This window comes from Ahaetulla prasina, chromosome 4 (genome assembly GCF_028640845.1).
Source record: "Ahaetulla prasina isolate Xishuangbanna chromosome 4, ASM2864084v1, whole genome shotgun sequence".
Lineage (NCBI taxonomy): Eukaryota > Metazoa > Chordata > Lepidosauria > Squamata > Colubridae > Ahaetulla > Ahaetulla prasina.
Genome location: NC_080542.1, coordinates 89,024,972 through 89,042,916, shown reverse-complemented (window position 1 = coordinate 89,042,916; position 17,945 = coordinate 89,024,972). Strand labels below are relative to the sequence as shown.

Below are 17,945 nucleotides of genomic sequence, written 5' to 3'. Positions count from 1 at the left end.
CCAGAAAATTAAGAATTCACCTATAAATAGCAATACATCTCAGCTTTGAAAATATTTCAGGGCTGAAAAGCACAACAAAAAGCAATGCATCTTAGCTCTGAAAATATTTCAGGGCTGAAAAAACATCCATAGCTTATCTGCTGTCATGATTTTACTGTATAGAGTATTCATCCTTAGATAGGGACTGAATATATTCAAGTTGCTAACATTCAGGTACAGCTGGAGCAGAGAATAAGTTCTCTGGAGCCATTTTACCTGTTATAGAATTAAATTAAGAAGGTTCTATATCAATTATAAGCCTACTTACATTGATATTATTAAATTTAAAACTCTATATCAGGAAGAACTTCCATCTGCTATGTCTTAGATTCTAGTTCTGAAAATCTTTTTCCACTGGTTGTTCCAATTCATTTTGATAGAAAAAGAATTCAAGATTACTTAGAAGGTTATGTTATCCTAGGGAATTAATGAACTCATTTGTTTCCACCTCTTTAGGATAAAAACACATGGTTTGCTTTCATTATTGGAAGCAGTTTATTTGGAAGGAAGTGGGGTGTATCTTCTCCTTTGTAGTCCTCTTCCCCATCCTATCTTCAAAATATGTCCCAGGGCTGTACAACCCTCCTTAGTAAATGTTGTAAGCATAGCAGTATCTACAATTAAATTTCTTTATACAAATGTTGTAGAAATTCTCAGTCATCCAGGTCATGATGGACTGTTGTCCCCAAGAATTTTTCCTCCCAAAAGGCCACTGTACTTTCTTTGGTTTTTCTTGAAGATGTTTTGCTTCTCATTCAAGAAGCTTCTTCAGTTATTTATACAACATCTTATTATTGGATTCAATATCCACTTTGTCACCTTATGTCACTTTATCCACTGGCATTTGTCCTTCACATATATATGTCACATCCTGGACATAAACTGTTTCAACTCCTACCCTCAAAACAATGCTATAGAGCACTCCACACCAGAACAACTAAACACAAGAACAGTTTTTCCCCGAACGCCATCACTCTGCTAAACAAATATTTCCCTTAAAACTGTCAAACTATTTACTAAATCTGCACTACTGTTAATCTTCTCATTGTTACCATCACCCATCTCCTTCCACTTATGACTGTAACTTTGTTGCTGGTATCCTTATGATTTATACTGATAAGGATTGTTTCCTGATTGCTTATTTGTAGCCTATGATTATCATTAAGTGTTGTAAGTGTTGTACCTTGATGAAGGTATCTTTTCTTTTATGTACACTGAAAGCATATGCACCAAGACAAATTCCTTGTTTGTCCAATCACACTTGGCCAATAAAAATTCTATTCTATTCTATTCTATTCTATTCTATTCTATTCTATTCTATTCTATTCTATTCTATTCTATTCTATTCATTAGATCTAAATTAATTTTCCAGATTTACATGATGGTCTTTTCCATAATGAAGTATATTTTAAAAAATAATCATGCACCTAGCTGATTATGATGATAACCGTAAGGTTTTTATAGTGCTTTCTAAAGGTCACAATCCATCTCAGTTTGCGGTGTGAAAATATTAAAAAGCAATGAAAAGTACAAGGTAAAATTTTATGCAAAGTGTATTCATTAAAAATATACAGTGAAAAGAGGAAATAGGATCCCTTCTCCCAAACCAAAAGTAAAATGAGTGAGCTACAGCCATACTCTTCCCCTCATCCCAGGGAGCATTTCCATCAAATGTTAGCTAGTCTCCTATTATTTCTGCAAGGGAGAATCAAACTTTAAGTGAACCCCAACATGGATATGAATATGCCAAATACTTCTGGCATGGAAAAAAAGCAAAAGAAAAATACATAAAAAATTTTCAAGAGGGAAATGTAAATTTTTTCTCTCCTGTGGAATGAATATAAATATTAGCTATATTTCATTCTGACTCACAGCCATCCAAATATTATGATACAAAATTTAAAAAAAAATCCTACAAAAATTTTAACCAGATAGCTTTCTATCTCCATCTGATATGTAGCTAAATAAAATTATTGCATCTCAATATGCAGGGAGGTGTGTTTGTGTGTGTGGAGTTATTGTTTTAATGTTTGTATATTGTGTTTTTACTTTTGGTAAGCTACCCAGAGTCATTGAGGTGGCCATATAAATTCTCATAAACAACTAACTAGCTAGGATTCACACACCAACCTCTCTTGGTTTTAAAGCAGAGGAAGAGCAGTCATTTATTTTGTACAATAACTTGTTCCTGATCTAAAAGTGAAGCTATGCACAAAGCAGAATCTGCTGTTTATGGTGTACCTAAAAGGAGGAGAAAAATGAGAATAGGTTTTGAACATGCTGCTTGTCCACATTTTGCTTTAGTTTGCTTACTATTTACACATAAATAAACTCATTTTGTAATATAGCACTTTTTAGCGTAACTGAGCCTTTAAGCATCCAGGAAATTTTGCTTCAAATGCTTTTTGATATCTACTCTCTCTCTTCTCTCCACGCTTGAAAAAAAAAAAGGTAAATCCAATTTATATAACTCCATGTCTAATTTAGAAAATCAAACAGCAGCCTTCCTTTGTTTTTCAGGACTAAATGCATTCTGGATTGTTGGATTAAAACATTTTCCAGAATATCATATGTTGCAAGAACTTGAGTTCGGTAGAGGATTTAGTTATTGGGAGCCTTTATATTTTGAAAACCCTGAATTACCAAGCATGTTGAGAAGAACCCTTGTAAGTTTTTTTCACAGCAGAATAAAAAAATAAAAGGAAAGCCAGGTCAATTTTTAATTAATGAACACTGTTAAGATTTTGTAACAATGACTGGTTTGCATTTATTATTTTGAAGGACACAGTTATAGAACGAGAATGCTGTAGAGTTTGTTGCAAATGTTTTGGGGAAGATGGAATTCAAGGGATTCCTGGATACCCTGGAAATAAGGTAAGATCTGAATAGTTAAGGAATTTATTTTCAAATTATGCTGATTAGTGCTTATATAGTACAAGATGGAGTGAAAAAATGTGCTTTGAAAATTGAAATAATCATCTGGATACTGTAAATTCATTGTTTGATATGGATAGTCCTAGCTTAATGATGATTTGTTTAGCAGTTGTTTAAAGTTACTTCAGTGCTAAAATAGTGATTTACTACTAGTCCTCACGTTCAGGTGCTTGAAAACCATCATGCATTTATGAGAATCACAATGTCCCAAAGTCATATGATCTTTTTTTCAATCTTCCCAACTAGTATCCAACAGGTGAATTCATTACTTCTGTCAATGGGGAAGCCAACAGGAGATCACAAGTTAGGATCACATGATGTCTCACTTGACCATAAGTGATTTGTTTAACAATTGCAACAAAAATTATAAAATTGGATGTGATGCCTCATACAATGATTTCACTAGTTAATGATGAATTTTCTGATTCTTCTTGTGGGTGTAAATCAAGAACTATCTGTATCAGAAAGAGATCATATATAGCACTGTTTTTAGTTCTCCCCTGTTTTCTGCCAATAAAGAACCAACAAGAAACTAAGATTGATGTTCTATAGCAGGGGTAGGGAACAGTGGCCCTTTATGACTTGTGGACTTCAGCTCCCAAATTCCATGGCTGGCTCAGGAATTATGAGTCATAAAAGGATCATCCTTCCCCACCCCTGATTTATAGTAAAGGAAAGAATCTCTCAAGTACCACTATTTGTGTTATGTTTACATTTTTGGCTTTCTTCACTAGCATCTAAAAGACACATATAATGAAAATTGCACAGATGGTTTTCTATCCATGCTAAAACTAGATTCAGATTTTCTCCACAGAGTTGCTTGTAGAATATATTATTATTATTATTATTATTATTATTATTATTATTATTATTATTATTATTATTATTATTATTATTATTCTGGGAATAATAGTTCAACAGATATTGAGGAAAATCTGACTGGAGAAGCTTAGCTTACAATATCCTTAATACCCATGATTTCAAATGACAAAAGCACATTTTGTTATTTGACAGGGCAAAACAAAGTACAACAAATTGAACTTAGTATTGATGATTCAAACATAGCATATTTAAGACGAAAAACAAGTAAAAGACAAATACAAAATGGATGCAAACCAATTTTCTATATTTCTCCAGTTACTTTCACAACCTCTGAATGCATCCAACAGAAATGTACAAAATCCTCCAAATTTCAAATGTGCTATGAATATCATAGTCTTTGGTCGACATAAATTATTTGTCATTCCAAGAATCCCATGTGTTTTAGTCAGCCAGTTTTCCCTGGTAACTTCTAGGTTTGAAATGAAATGAAACAAAATAAGATTCACTAACTATCTTTGCAGTGCTCTGTGAGATGGCTTAATAACTTCTCCAGTAAGCAGTGAGAGAAAAATTTAATAGCAAGAAAAGTTGAGCTTGAAATACAATGCTGCTCAGGTATTAAAAAAACTTTAATACAGGGGTGAAATGCTCCTGGTTTGGACTGGATTGCCTGATCCAGTAGTGATGGCGGCGGGTGGTTCGGAGAACCAGTAGCAAAAATCCCTGCCCCCACTCAATGTCCAACTGAGCTGCGCGATCATCAGAGGTGTTTTTTCTTACTTTTAAAAGCATTTTTTCTTCGGCCAAAAAATGCTTTTAAAAGTAAAAAAAAAGCCTCTGATAATCGTGCAGCTCAGCTGAGTGCTAGCCAAAAAATTGGGGGGTAGGGGGGAAGAATCCATTTTTCCTCCCAGCAGACTCTGCTAGCCAAACCAAAAAAAAAAAGTGGGGAGAGTCCATTTTTCCTCCCAGCAGGCTTTGCCAGCCAAACCAAAAAACAGAGGGAGGGAGTCTGTTTTCCTCCCAGCAGGCTTCCCTGAAGCTACCCTGCAGCCTGCTGGGAGGAAAAACAGACTCCCCCTCTTTTTTTGGTTTGGCTATCAGGGAAGCCTGCTGGGAGGAAAAACGGTGTGTGGGGGGGGGAGGGGGTTCGTTCTTTTTTTAAAATACAAGTTTTATTGGTTTTTAAATTTCCCTCCTCACACAAACACAATTCATGAATAGAGTATTGACATTATTTTATCTTATACAATTCAAAATATTCAAATATATTTTTCTTAGTTACAATTTTTGCCAAAATATTTTTTTCCATAGTTTTTTATTCCTTTCCTAATATTTCCTTACTCATTTTATTAAATCACATCTTTTTTCACCCTTCGTTTTCTAATTTCTCCATTTTTATTCATATTGATTCCCTTTCATTCCTTTTTTTTTTAACTATTTCAATTTTTATTCTTCGAATATTTTCGGGGTTGTCTTGAATTACATATCACATGAATCCATAGTGCTTTCATATAAAAATTTCCTGGTTTCCCAAGAATCAGAAATCCTTGCTGAATTAATGATATCAGCTAAACTTTTATAAATAGCTTTATATCTATTTTCTGGATAATTCTGTCCTTTTATATTCCCATAAAATTGTTTCTACCTAACTACAAAGCAACATATACATTGTACCCAACCAATCTTCAATGTGGAGACTGACAACTGGCAATCAGCTGAAGTCCACAAGAAGAGGAAAAAAGATACCTTCAATCATTAGATGGATTGGTATTCTATATCTTTTTGCTGCCATCTAGTGGTTATTTGGATTGTTTTTAGTCATATATGGTAACACTGGAGATGGCTTCTGTATTAATTGACTGACCCTATCCTTTTTGCTTCCTATTACCCTTCTGCCCATCTGTTTAATTTATATTGTTGGAGCTTTATTGTTTATTTTTATTGTTTCATTGCTTACTATGTTTATTGTTCTATTACTATGTTTCTGTTGTAAGCCACCCAAAGTAGATGGGCAGCAAATAAATTTAATAAATTTATAAAATTTATTTAAATTTTATAAATTTATAAATTATAAAAATATAAAATATACCCTCCACCGACATCTAAACTTTAAAGTGCTGCTGAGATTCACCACCAGCCGAAGGCGGATTCAAGCAGCGACCAGTACTCAAGCTGCCGCAAGCCTCTGCCGGATTCAAGCTGCAGCCACCACTCAAGCCACCACAAGCCACTGCGATCCACGCCGCGATTGAAGCGGCCTCCCCCGCCACGACCGCCCTCCGACCGGGATTTAAGCAACTGATGCCGCCACCAACGCCGCAACTGATCCACGCCGCAACTGCTATCACCGCTAACGAGTGTCACCACTGCCGCTCTTCACTTTTGAAACTCAAATTTTTGAAATTCCCGCCAAAGAGAACCTCAACTAAACAGAGCAGATTGCCAGGGTGAGTCTTTTAAAATTAACTCCATCCCCCCACAAACTCCTTCTCTACTACCTCCAGCATCCGCCATTGCCGCCATCACTGTTTTCATCCATCTTCATCTTCCTACCACTTCCTTCTCTACCAACTCCAACATCCGCCATCACTATCAACCAAGCTACCTCTATCATCAACATCCCCACGAACTCAAACACCACATCCTCAAAAATGTGTTATTTTATAGAGAAAAGGTGTGGAAGAGAAAGATTAAAGTACAGTAAGTAATAGAGAGATACTACTTCACTAAATTTGGTCCATCCTATATCCATCCTTTCTCCATCTTTAAAACACTGCCATCTTGTGGAATGACCATCTATCAACATTAGTATAATTACAGCAAAATTAACTGTAAAATACTAATAGAATATCAATCATGCCAAGCAGAAATCCCAACAAAATTCAAAACGATCTCGATCAATAGATGCAACTGCAAATAATGACCAATACGAAACAAAATCATGTCATAACTGTAATAACCCCATAGCTGATAATTCACTAAACATAGACACATTTATAAAATCATCATCGAATCTATCAAATCACAACCAAATATCATAGAATCTATCCAAGCCAATCTAGAAAAAACTATCACTAACTCTATTATGTCAAACATTGAAAAAACCGTCATTAACAACATTCAAACAAACTTAGAAAAAAAATTACTAGCACACCTAAATGCACAACTTGATGCACGTTTCACAAACCTTGAAAATAAACTTATAGCAAACCTTGAAAATAAAATTATAGCAAAAATAAATGGAAACACAACTGATCAAAAACATCTCCCAATTCAACAAACACTGCCTTGTACACAAACTAAACCTCAAACATCTACCAATCAAGCAAACAACATAGCAATACTAGTAAGAGATACAATTGAGAGAGAGAGAAAAACGTCAAAATGCTATATTATTTGGCCTAGATATTACAAATGAACCAGATATTGATAAAATACAAAACATCATTTCAAATTACAAATTATCATCCTTCAACCCTAGTGAAATAACCGAAGTCTCCAGAGATGGACCTTAATTCAAATACAACGATGGTTCAGTAGCACCCAAATTCTGTAGAATCATTTGCAAAAATGAAACCAGCAAAAGAAATTTCATTTATACTATAAACAAAATTGCCAGAAACAATCTCAGCTACAACAAGCTTAGAGCTAGACCAGACTTATCATTCCTACAACGTATTAGTTCCCGTGAACTTCGTTCAGAGCTCAAACGACAAGAAGAAGAAGGAGAAACTAACCTTTACATTGACTACCGTGCTGACTGCATAAAAAGTAAATCCTTCAATCAAACCCCCATCACTCAACCACACTCCAATAAAAACATTCAACCATCCATCAAACAAGGCATCCATCCATCCATAAATCGAAACATCAATCCTCAACCACCCATTCAAAACCTCCAATCATCCAACGATCAACCACTCACTGCTCAACCAATCTTCCACCTGTTATAAATAACCCTCAATCAACTACCAATCAAAACTAGGTATGCACGCCCCTTACCTCTCCTACACCAAATACTACAGGTCTCAAATGTAAACTAATAAATGCAAGAAATATTGTAAACAAATTACCTGAATTCATCCTCTTATTAAACAATTATACATTTGACATCATACTTGTTTGTGAAACATGGCTAAACTCATCCCTCACTGACTCTATTATTTCAAACAAAGAATACCAAGTCCTTCGATCAGATCGTAAACACTGCAGAGGTGGTGGAGTAGCTATCTTTTACAAAAAATCATTTAACTTAAAAAATATTCAAGTTGCACATAAATACTCTCTTCCTGAAACTATTGTATGTGACCTGTCCACCAACACCACACTTAGATTCATACTATGCTACAGAGCCCCTGACTACGACATTGCTCATGCAAATATATTAACCTCACTACTAACATGGGCTACCTCTTGCCCATATCCTCTCATCTTCCTGGGTGACCTAAATCTACCTTCTATAAACTGGATAACAAATGAATGTACAACCGAACCAATCCATACTACACTATACAACGCAGTTACAAACCTAGGTCTTGAACAACTAGTAACTAACAATACTAGACTCATGAACTGCCTCGACCTCATCTTTTGTAATAACAAAAACACAATTTATGGTCTACAAGTAAAAGAACCCTTTTCCAACAGCGACTACTGCATGATAGACTTTTGCCTAAATATACGCCCTCACATAAATAAACATATGTCCTCACATAAATCGTCACAACAATAGTACTCCAAACGACAATTTCAAAAAATTTAACTATGACCTTATAAACGATGATCTCTCATTCCTTGACTGGCAAAATCTATTCTCAACCTGTATCACTACAGAAGACCACTATAAATATTCCTACTTGAAATCGGTAAAATCATCAAACTATACGTACCACAAATCAACACCAAAATCAAAAGATAAAACAAATTACCCATATCAATAAAAAAGCTTCAATCCAAAAAAAAAATCCCTCTGGAAAAAAAACAAAAAGGGTTATGTAGCAAACTTCAAAAACCGCTACATAAATATTTGCAACCAAATAAAAACAGAATGTAACAGTTATCACACCAAACAAGAAGAAGACCTTCTACGCACTAATTCCAATTGTGCTTTCTATAATATTGTGAACAATGAACTTAAAGAAACTATTTATTATTTTTATTTATTATTTTATTAAATTTTTATACCGCCCTTCTCCCGAAGGACTCAGGGAAATAAATAGCCAAAATAAAACAGAATATATACAATTAAAACAACATTTAAAACAAAGCAAATTATAAAGGCTGATAATTAAAAATTTAAATTTTAAATTTTAAGATATTAAGAAATGTTAAGAAACCCAATTAAAATTCAACGCTATTATGCCAGTCCCACTTGAATGAATAAATATGTTTTAAGCTCACGACGGAAGGTCCGAAGATCAGGCACTTGACGCAGGCCAGGGGGAAGTTCATTCCAGAGCGTCACTGCCCCCACAGAGAAGGCCCTACTCCTGGGGGCCGCCAGCCGACACTGTTTGGCGGACGGCACCCTGAGGAGACCCTCTCTGTGAGAGCGTACGGGTCGGTGGGAGGCAAAGGGTAACAGCAGGCGGTCTCGTAAGTACCCGGGTCCTAAGCCATGGAGTGCTTTAAAGATGGTAACCAAAATCTTGAAGCGCACCCAAAAAACCACAGGAAGCCAGTGCAGACTACAGAGCAGTGGTGTCACATGGGAGCTACGAGCGGCTCCCGTTACTACTCGCGCAGCCGCATTCTGGACTAACTGTAGCCTCCGGGTGCACCTCAAGGGCAGCCCCATGTAGAGAGCATTACAATAATCCAACCTAGACGTAACCAGAGCGTGAGTGACCGTGCATAAGGCATCCCGGTCAAGGAAGGGACGCAACTGGCGGACCGAGCGAACTTGGTAAAAGGCCCTCCTGGAGACGGCCGTCAGATGTTCAACAAAGGACAGCCGTCCATCCAGGAGGACGCCCAAGTTGCGAACCACCTCCTTTGGGGCCACTAACTCGCCCCCAACAGTCAGCTGCGGATGCAGCTGACTGTACCGGGATTATTTATTTATTTATTTATTTATCGTATTTATATACCGCCCTATCTCCCTAGGGACTCAGGGCGGTTCACAGGCAGATAAAAAAGTACAAATAAATACAGAATAAAATAACAATTAAAAAACTTATTCTACACAGCCAAATAATTAAAAAAGCAATATAAATAATAAAACCCATTAAAACCAATATAAATTTAAAATCTAGTCCAGTCCTGCGCAGATGAATAAATATGTTTTAAGCTTGCGGCGGAAGGTTCGGAGATCCGGAAGTTGGCGAAGTCCTGGGGGGACTTCGTTCCAGAGGGTGGGAGCCCCCACAGAGAAGGCCCTTCCCCTGGGTGTCGCCAAATGACACTGTCTAGCAGATGGCACCCTGAGGAGTCCCTCTCTGTGAGAGCGCACGGGTCGGTGAGAGGTATCCACAGCCACTCCGTCTTGGAAGGATTGAGCTTGAGTCTGTTTCTCCCCATCCAGACCCGTACAGCTTCCAGGCACCGGGACAGCACTTCGACCGCTTCGTTGGGGTGGTCCGGGGTGGAAAAGTACAGCTGAGTATCATCAGCGTACAGATGATAACTCACCCCAAAACCACTGATGACCTCACCCAGCGGCTTCATATAGATGTTGAACACGGTAGGCGAGAGAATCGACCCCTTAGGCACCCCACAAGTGAGGCGCCTTGAGGACGACCTCTGCCCCCCTGTCAACACCGTCTGCAACCGATCAGAGAGATAGGAGGAGAACCACCGATAAACGGTGCCCCCCACTCCCAATCCCTCCAACCGGCGCAGCAGGATACCATGGTCGATGGTATCAAAAGCCGCTGAGAGATCTAATAGGACCAAGGCAGAGGAGCAACACCTGCCCCTGGCCCTCCAGAGGTCATCCACCAACGCGACCAAAGCCGTCTCCGTGCTATAACCGGGTCGAAAGCCGGACTGGAACGGGTCTAGATAGACAGCTTCCTCCAGGTGCCGGGGGAGCTGCCATGCAACCACACTCTCTACAACCTTCGCCACGAAGCGAAGGTTGGAGACTGGACGATAATTTCCCAAAATAGCTGGGTCCAGGGAAGGCTTCTTGAGGAGAGGTCTCACCACCGCCTCTTTCAAGGCGGCGGGGAAAACCCCTTCCACCAAAGAAGCATTTATAATCCCCTGGAGCCAGCCTCGTGTCACTTCCTGAGCAGCCAGCACTAACCAGGAAGGACACGGGTCCAGTAACATGTAGTTGCATGCAATCTCCCCAGCAACCTGTCCACGTCCTCGGGAGCCACAGAATCAAACTCATCCCAAATAACCTCAACAAGACGCGTCTCTGTCATCTCGGTTGGATCATCGCAATCTTGGTCCAAACTATCCCAAAGTTGAACGATTTTATCGTATAGATAACCGTTAAACTCCTCAGCTCGTCCCTGTAAGGGGTCATCCCGTCCCTCTTGATGAAGGAGGGAACGGGTCACCCGAAACAAGGCGGCCGGGCGGTTATCTGCCGATGCAATGAGGGTGGAAACGTAGGAATGCTTCGCCTCCCTCATTGCCACTAGGTAGGTCCTAGTAAAAGACCTCACTAGTGTCCGATCAGCCTCGGAACGGCTAGACCTCCAAGTACTCTCTAGGCGTCTTCTCTGGCGTTTCATCTCTCTCAGCTCCTCGGAAAACCAGGGAGCCAATTGACATCTACACCGGGTCAGAGGCCGCAAAGGCACGACACGGTCCAAAGCCCCAGCCACGGCCCATTCCCAGGCCGCAACCAGTTCTTCAGTCGTGCCGTGGGTAAGATCCTCAGGAAATGGCCCAAGCTCCGTCAGGAACCTCTCCGGGTCCATCAGGCGCCTGGGACGGAACCAACGCATTGGCTCCGTCTCCCTGCGGTGGTGAGCGGCGGTCCGAAAGTCTAGGCGAAGAAGAAAATGATCTGACCATGACACCGGTTCCTTCACTATATCTCCTAAATCCAGATCATTTACCCACTGACCAGAGATAAAAATCAGGTCTAGCGCGCCTCCCCCGATGTGTGTAGGACCATCGGTTACTTGAATCAAGTCCAAGGCCGTCATGGAGGCCTGGAACTCCTGAACCACCGTTGACGACAAGCCGGCCGATGGCAAGTTGAAGTCCCCCAAGACCAAAAGTCTGGGAATCTCAACCGCCACGCCAGCAAGCACCTCTAGTAGCTCAGGCAAGGCTGTAGTCACGCAGCAAGGAGCCAGGTACGTGATCAACAGCCCATCTGATTCCGATGGCCCCACTTCACAAGGAGGGATTCACAGCCAGCTATCTGAGGAACAGTGGACTCCCTCGGCTCCGGACTTTCTTTAATCACAACCGCCACCCCCCCACCCCTACCTTGGGCCCTTGGCTGATGGAATGCACGGAAACCCAGAGGGCACAGTTCAACCAGGGGTACACCCCCTTCTGTGCCCAACCAGGTCTCCGTAATGCCCATAAAGTCCATGGACTCCCTCTGAATAAGGTCACAAATCAGGGGAGCCTTATTAACCACGGACCGGGCATTGCAAAGCATCAGCCGAAGACCCAAGCTCTGAGGGTCTTGACCATCCAGGGAATGAGTGAGGACTGAGGGGCCGGAGCATGTGATCGCTTTTAAACATCAAACACGTGCTCCCAAAGAACGATACGGCCCCCTGCCTCCGCCATATCTGCCCCTCCCACTTACCGTACAGATGGAATAACATTCTCTGCTCTGCACAATCCCCTCCCCCCCTGTCTTTGGACCAACTAAAATAGTGTCATGAGCACGCGCTGGGACTGGACATACCCTCCCTGATGGGTTACTCCCCCTACCCGTCAATCCCCTCCCCCCCTTAAAAACCCCTTATTTAAAAACCTATTAAAAAAACCCCACAGATTCTTCTTCGATGCATGCCACCTCTCTGGGTCCCAAGACCCTTCATTAAGGTAGGCCCTCGATAAAGCAGAGGGCCACTCCTGCGAGGCGGGGGAAACCTCGCAGCCGTAAGAGCTCAAGCGCTGAGTAACTCATAGAAAGTTCAAATAACAGCGGAAGAAAAGGGTATCCCAAGCCGGCAAGATCACTACAGGTGTAATAAAACCGACCCCACTGTCTGTATGAGGTGTATTCAAACGGGGATCGAACTGTCCGAAGTCCGCTGATGGAATTAGTGGACCGGTACACCGCTGCCAGGTAATCACCATAAGGAACGACCATATTCCAAGTTAACTACATCAAACAGGTAACAATTATGTCTGCAATGCCGCTGATGACAAATATAGCGGCAGATATCATTAACTTAACGTCAGCCATAATCTAGGCCATTAAAGCCTGGCATGGTAAAGGCCATCAAGATGATAATCCCGCTGATGTCCTTTGTGGTAAGGTGAGTACCGTATGCCAAAAAACCATCCAAGGAACCGTCCAAGGAACCGTCCAAGCCGCCAATGTCCAGCCAATGTCAGGGCCAATGTCCAAGCCGATGTCCAGGCTCATGATAGAGCCGATGTCCAGGCTCATGACCAGACCGATGGTATTAGGTCCAGCGGAAAAATTCCAGCCGCCGATGATAATTGCGGCAAAATGGCAGTCCGGGAGGCCAACAGGCCGGAAACCAACAGGCCGGCAGGCCCGCAAGCCAGCAAGGCCGGCAAGGCCGGCCATCCATCTTCGGGGAGCGCTGAGCCGCACCCCCCAAAATGAGCGCCGCCGTCCTTTACCTGCCAGCCGGCAAGCCCATATGCCTGCAAGTCAGCCATGCGGCCAGCCAGGAGTCCGGACAGCCAGCTGGCCGACGAATCTTCAGGGAGCGCCGTTCCGCACCCCCCAAGATGGCCACCGCCGTCCGCTGCCCAGTCATAACTCCAGCCTTGTTCTCGGCGGCCGAGAAACCAATGAGGTCAAAAACCTCTCCATTGGCCGCCGGAGAGCTTAACTAAGAGGCGGAGGGCTTTCGGCAGCTCGGTGGTCGGCTCCACGCGGTTTCCCGGCTCAGGAAACCCGACCTGCTGTCTCCGAAGAGCTCAAGACGCCGCCATATCGGGCATGCGCAGAAGAAGCAACAAGAATGCGCAGAAGAAGAAACAAGATCCATTCCACCACTAAAAGAACCTAACGGCAAAGAATGTACTGACGAAACAGTTAAAGCAAACCTCTTCAACACATTCTTCGGCTCAGTCTTTGTAAACAGTGATGGCTCTTATCCGACATTCCTCAATTGTACCAAAAATGTTAACAATTACTTAACACATATAGACTTTACAGAAGATAATGTAGAAAAAGCCCTATGCAACCTGAAACCATCACTATCTATTGGACCAGATGGACTATGTGATACTTTGTAAAAAAACTTTCAATTAATATAGCTGAACCCCTAAGCATAATCTTTAATAAAGCTTTCACAACTAGTTCCCTTCCAAAACTCTGGTCTCTAGCCACAGTCATCTTTATCTTCAAAAAAGGTGATCCCAGCCTAGTTGAAAATTACAGACCTATCTCTTTATGTTGCATCTCATGCAAAGTAATGGTATCTATCATAAACCAATCCATTACACTCCACCTTGAAACAAACAACCTTCTCTCTAATAAACAATTTGGTTTCAGAAAAAAATTGTCTTGTAACTTACAACTTCTCCACTGCAAAAACATATGGACTACCAACCTTGATCAAGGAAAAGCAATAGATGCAATCTACATAGACTTCTGCAAAGCTTTTGACTCAGTAGTACACGATAAACTTCTCAAACTAAAATCATACGCATTTCGGGACCTCTTCACAATTGGATAAATGCCTTCCTGTCAAACAGACAACAAGTGGTCAAAATTGGCAACGCTCTATCAAATCCTGCTCCTGTCAAAAGTGGTGTTCCCCAAGATAGTGTTCTTGGACCAACGCTCTTCATACTATACATAAATGATCTCTGTGGCCTTATTTCAAGTTATTGTGTTCTCTTTGCTGACGATGTCAAACTATTTAATACCACTAACAATACTTCTACCCTTCAAGAAGACCTCGACTTTGTTTCTGATTGGTCTAAAACTTGGCAACTCCAAATCTCAACCAGCAAATGCTCTGTCTTACACATTGGAAAAAAGAATCTAAACACTAAATACAAACTCGATGGACATTACCTTACAGATGACCCCCACCCTGTTAAAGACCTTGGAGTTCTCATATCAAATGACCTAAATGCCAAAGCCCACTGCAACTACATAGCAAAAAAGGCTCTAAGAGTTGTAAACCTAATTGTACGCAACTTCTTTTCTAAAAACTCTACACTACTAACTAGAGCATACAAAACATTTGCCAGACCTATTCTTGAATACCGCTCATCCGTCTGGAACCCATACCACACCTCTGACATTAATACAATTGAACACATCCAGAAATATTTTACTAGAAGAGTTCTTCGCTCCTCCGAAAACAACAAAATACCTTATTCCAACAGGCTAGAAATCCTGGGATTAGAAAACTTAAAACTCCGCCGACTTTGACATGACCTGTGTTTAACACACAAAATCATCTACTGCAATATCCTTCCTGTTAAAGACTACTTCAGCTTCAATCGCAATAATACAAGAGCAAACAATAGATTTAAACTTAATGTCAACCACTTCAAACTTGATTGCAGAAAATATGACTTCTGTAACAGAGTTGTTAACACTTAGAACTCATTACCTGACTCCGTAGTCTCTATTCAAAATCCCAAAATCTTCAACCAAAAACTGTCTATTATTGACCTCACCCCATTCCTAAGAGGACTATAAAGGGCGTGCATAATAGCACAAAGTGCCTACCGTTCCTGTCCTATTGTTTCCTTCATTATATCAAATTAACATAGTTGTTGCATGTTTTTACTTATATATACATATATTTCTTTCATGATATCTGGTTTTTATTTATGACGATGTTTGTGTATGTTTGTGACAAAAATATAAAAAAATAAAAAACAAAAAACAAAACCTCATTTTCTAAACAAATAAGTAAAGAGCTTGCAGAGGGAAGGGGAAAATTGCATTAGGATCTTCAAATGGGCCAGTCCCTTTAAAAAAAATCAAAGAACCATTGGATCTCTTTCTCATTAGCGAATACTAAATCATCACGAGGAGGGAAACTGCCATTTGTCAAAACACCACATAATTCTTAGTTGGTGAGATGTGGGTAACAGAATATTGTCTTGGAATGTAGCCTCCAAACAGGGATCTTAGCCTTACCCTGAATAGCATGAAAATGTTTGGAAAAAACTGCCTTTGCTGTTAGGTGGGAATGATATATAGATACCTTTACTTTCTTAGAAAAATTATTAATTTTTAATTATTTATTATTATTATTATTATTATTATTATTATTATATTATAATTATTATTATAATATTATTAATAATTATTAATTATTATTATTAATAATAATTTATTTATTAATTATTAAAAAGTCATTACCTGACTCCATAGTCCCTACTCAAAATCCCAAAATCTTCAACCAAAAACTGTCTACTATTGAACTCACCCCATTCCTAAGAGAACTATAAGGGGTGTGCATAAGAGCACAAAAGTGCCTATTGTTTCTGTCCTATTGTTCCCTTTAGTATATCAAATTAATATAGCTAATGCATATTCTTTACTTACATATATATATATACAAAATACAGTTCACCATGGAAACAGAAGTTAACAACCAACTTCCTTTCCTGGATGTCTTAGTCTACAGGAAACCCAATGGCTCCCTAGGACACACCATCTACCAGAAGAAAACACACACAAACCGCTATCTGCACGCACTCTCACACCACCACCCAGCACAGATCAACTCCGTAGCCAAGACACTCATCTCCAGAACAAAATGCTTAGCTGACGAACAACACCTAAAAACCGAACTAGACACTCTCACTAATGTACTAACATCCAATGGATTCCAAAGAAATAAGGTTACCAAACTAATCCAAAAAGAACCCCCCACTAAAATCCAAGACAGAGAACAAGAAAACGGCACAGCCCTCCTCCCATATATAAAAGGCACCACAGACAGAATCAGCAAGATCCTCCACAAACACAACATCAAGACAGCATTCTGCACAAACCGAAAAATATCCACCGTCCTAAGAAACCCCAAAGACAAAATTGAGTTAGAAAATCAAGGAGTATATGAAATCCAATGCACCACCTGCCCCTCCACATACATTGGACAAACCAACAGAAGAATAAGTGCACGCATTGAAGAACACAAGAACTCAGTCAAAAAAGAGGAACCAACTTCTTCCCTGGTCCAACACTTTAAAGTCACAGGACATGATATTGACTTTAAAAAGACCAGAACTATCGCCAAAACTGAACATTTTAACAACAGAATAATCAGAGAAGCCATTGAGATAGAAAAACGCCCACACAGCATGAACAAACAAGATGATACCTCCCGCCTACCAGCCATTTGGAAACCTGCCCTTATTGACAAACGAGTCCCTAACACGAGGAATGACACCAGACCCACACTCACGAGGTCCACACAGGATGTCATCACCACACATCCACCCAGAAAGCAGACCCAAACCCACACTGATATGAAGCACGACCAAGGACCAGAAGCCAGACCGCAGCTGCAACATTAGCCATTTCAAACCCTCCAATCCATACATGCAGCAGACTGATACCCACTATGAAGATATAGCATGACCACGACCACGAAACCAAACAACAACAATGCAGCTCACCAGCTCAAATCCCCCTGCAACTCAGACTAATCTAAGCACAACCAAGCCCCCACCCAAACAGGACACACCCCCATCCAATCAGAGCACAAACCCCCCCCATCCAATCAGAGCACAGCCAAGCTCCCACCCAATCAGTTCAAACCCCCACTAGCAGTTAAAAAGGAAGAAACAGCTGCAGTCACACATTCCTCCCAGAAGCACGAAGCTGAAGCCTGAAGATGATGAATGAGACTTCGTCGAAACGTTGCCAAGACACTTCCAATTTTATGCGGGAGAAAACCCGAATAACCAAAGACCTACATACAAACACCCGCGAAAACCTCAGAAAAAAACTATATATATAGTGGGCGTTTTTCTATCTCATTTTCTAGCCATTTCAAACCCCTCCAATCCATACATGCAGCAGACTGACACCCACT

At 40.5% G+C, this 17,945-nt stretch overlaps 1 protein-coding gene across 1 annotated transcript in view; it reads left to right on the top strand.

Moving 5' to 3' along the window:
• LOC131198230 (collagen alpha-3(VI) chain-like) overlaps positions 1-17,945 on the top strand; it is a 126,194-nt gene that overhangs the window by 38,467 nt on the left and 69,782 nt on the right. Inside the window, exons 11-12 of the mRNA XM_058182722.1 lie at positions 2,560-2,705; positions 2,821-2,913. Coding sequence (XP_058038705.1) covers positions 2,560-2,705; positions 2,821-2,913 — 239 coding nt within the window. The remainder of the gene's footprint in view (positions 1-2,559; positions 2,706-2,820; positions 2,914-17,945) is intronic.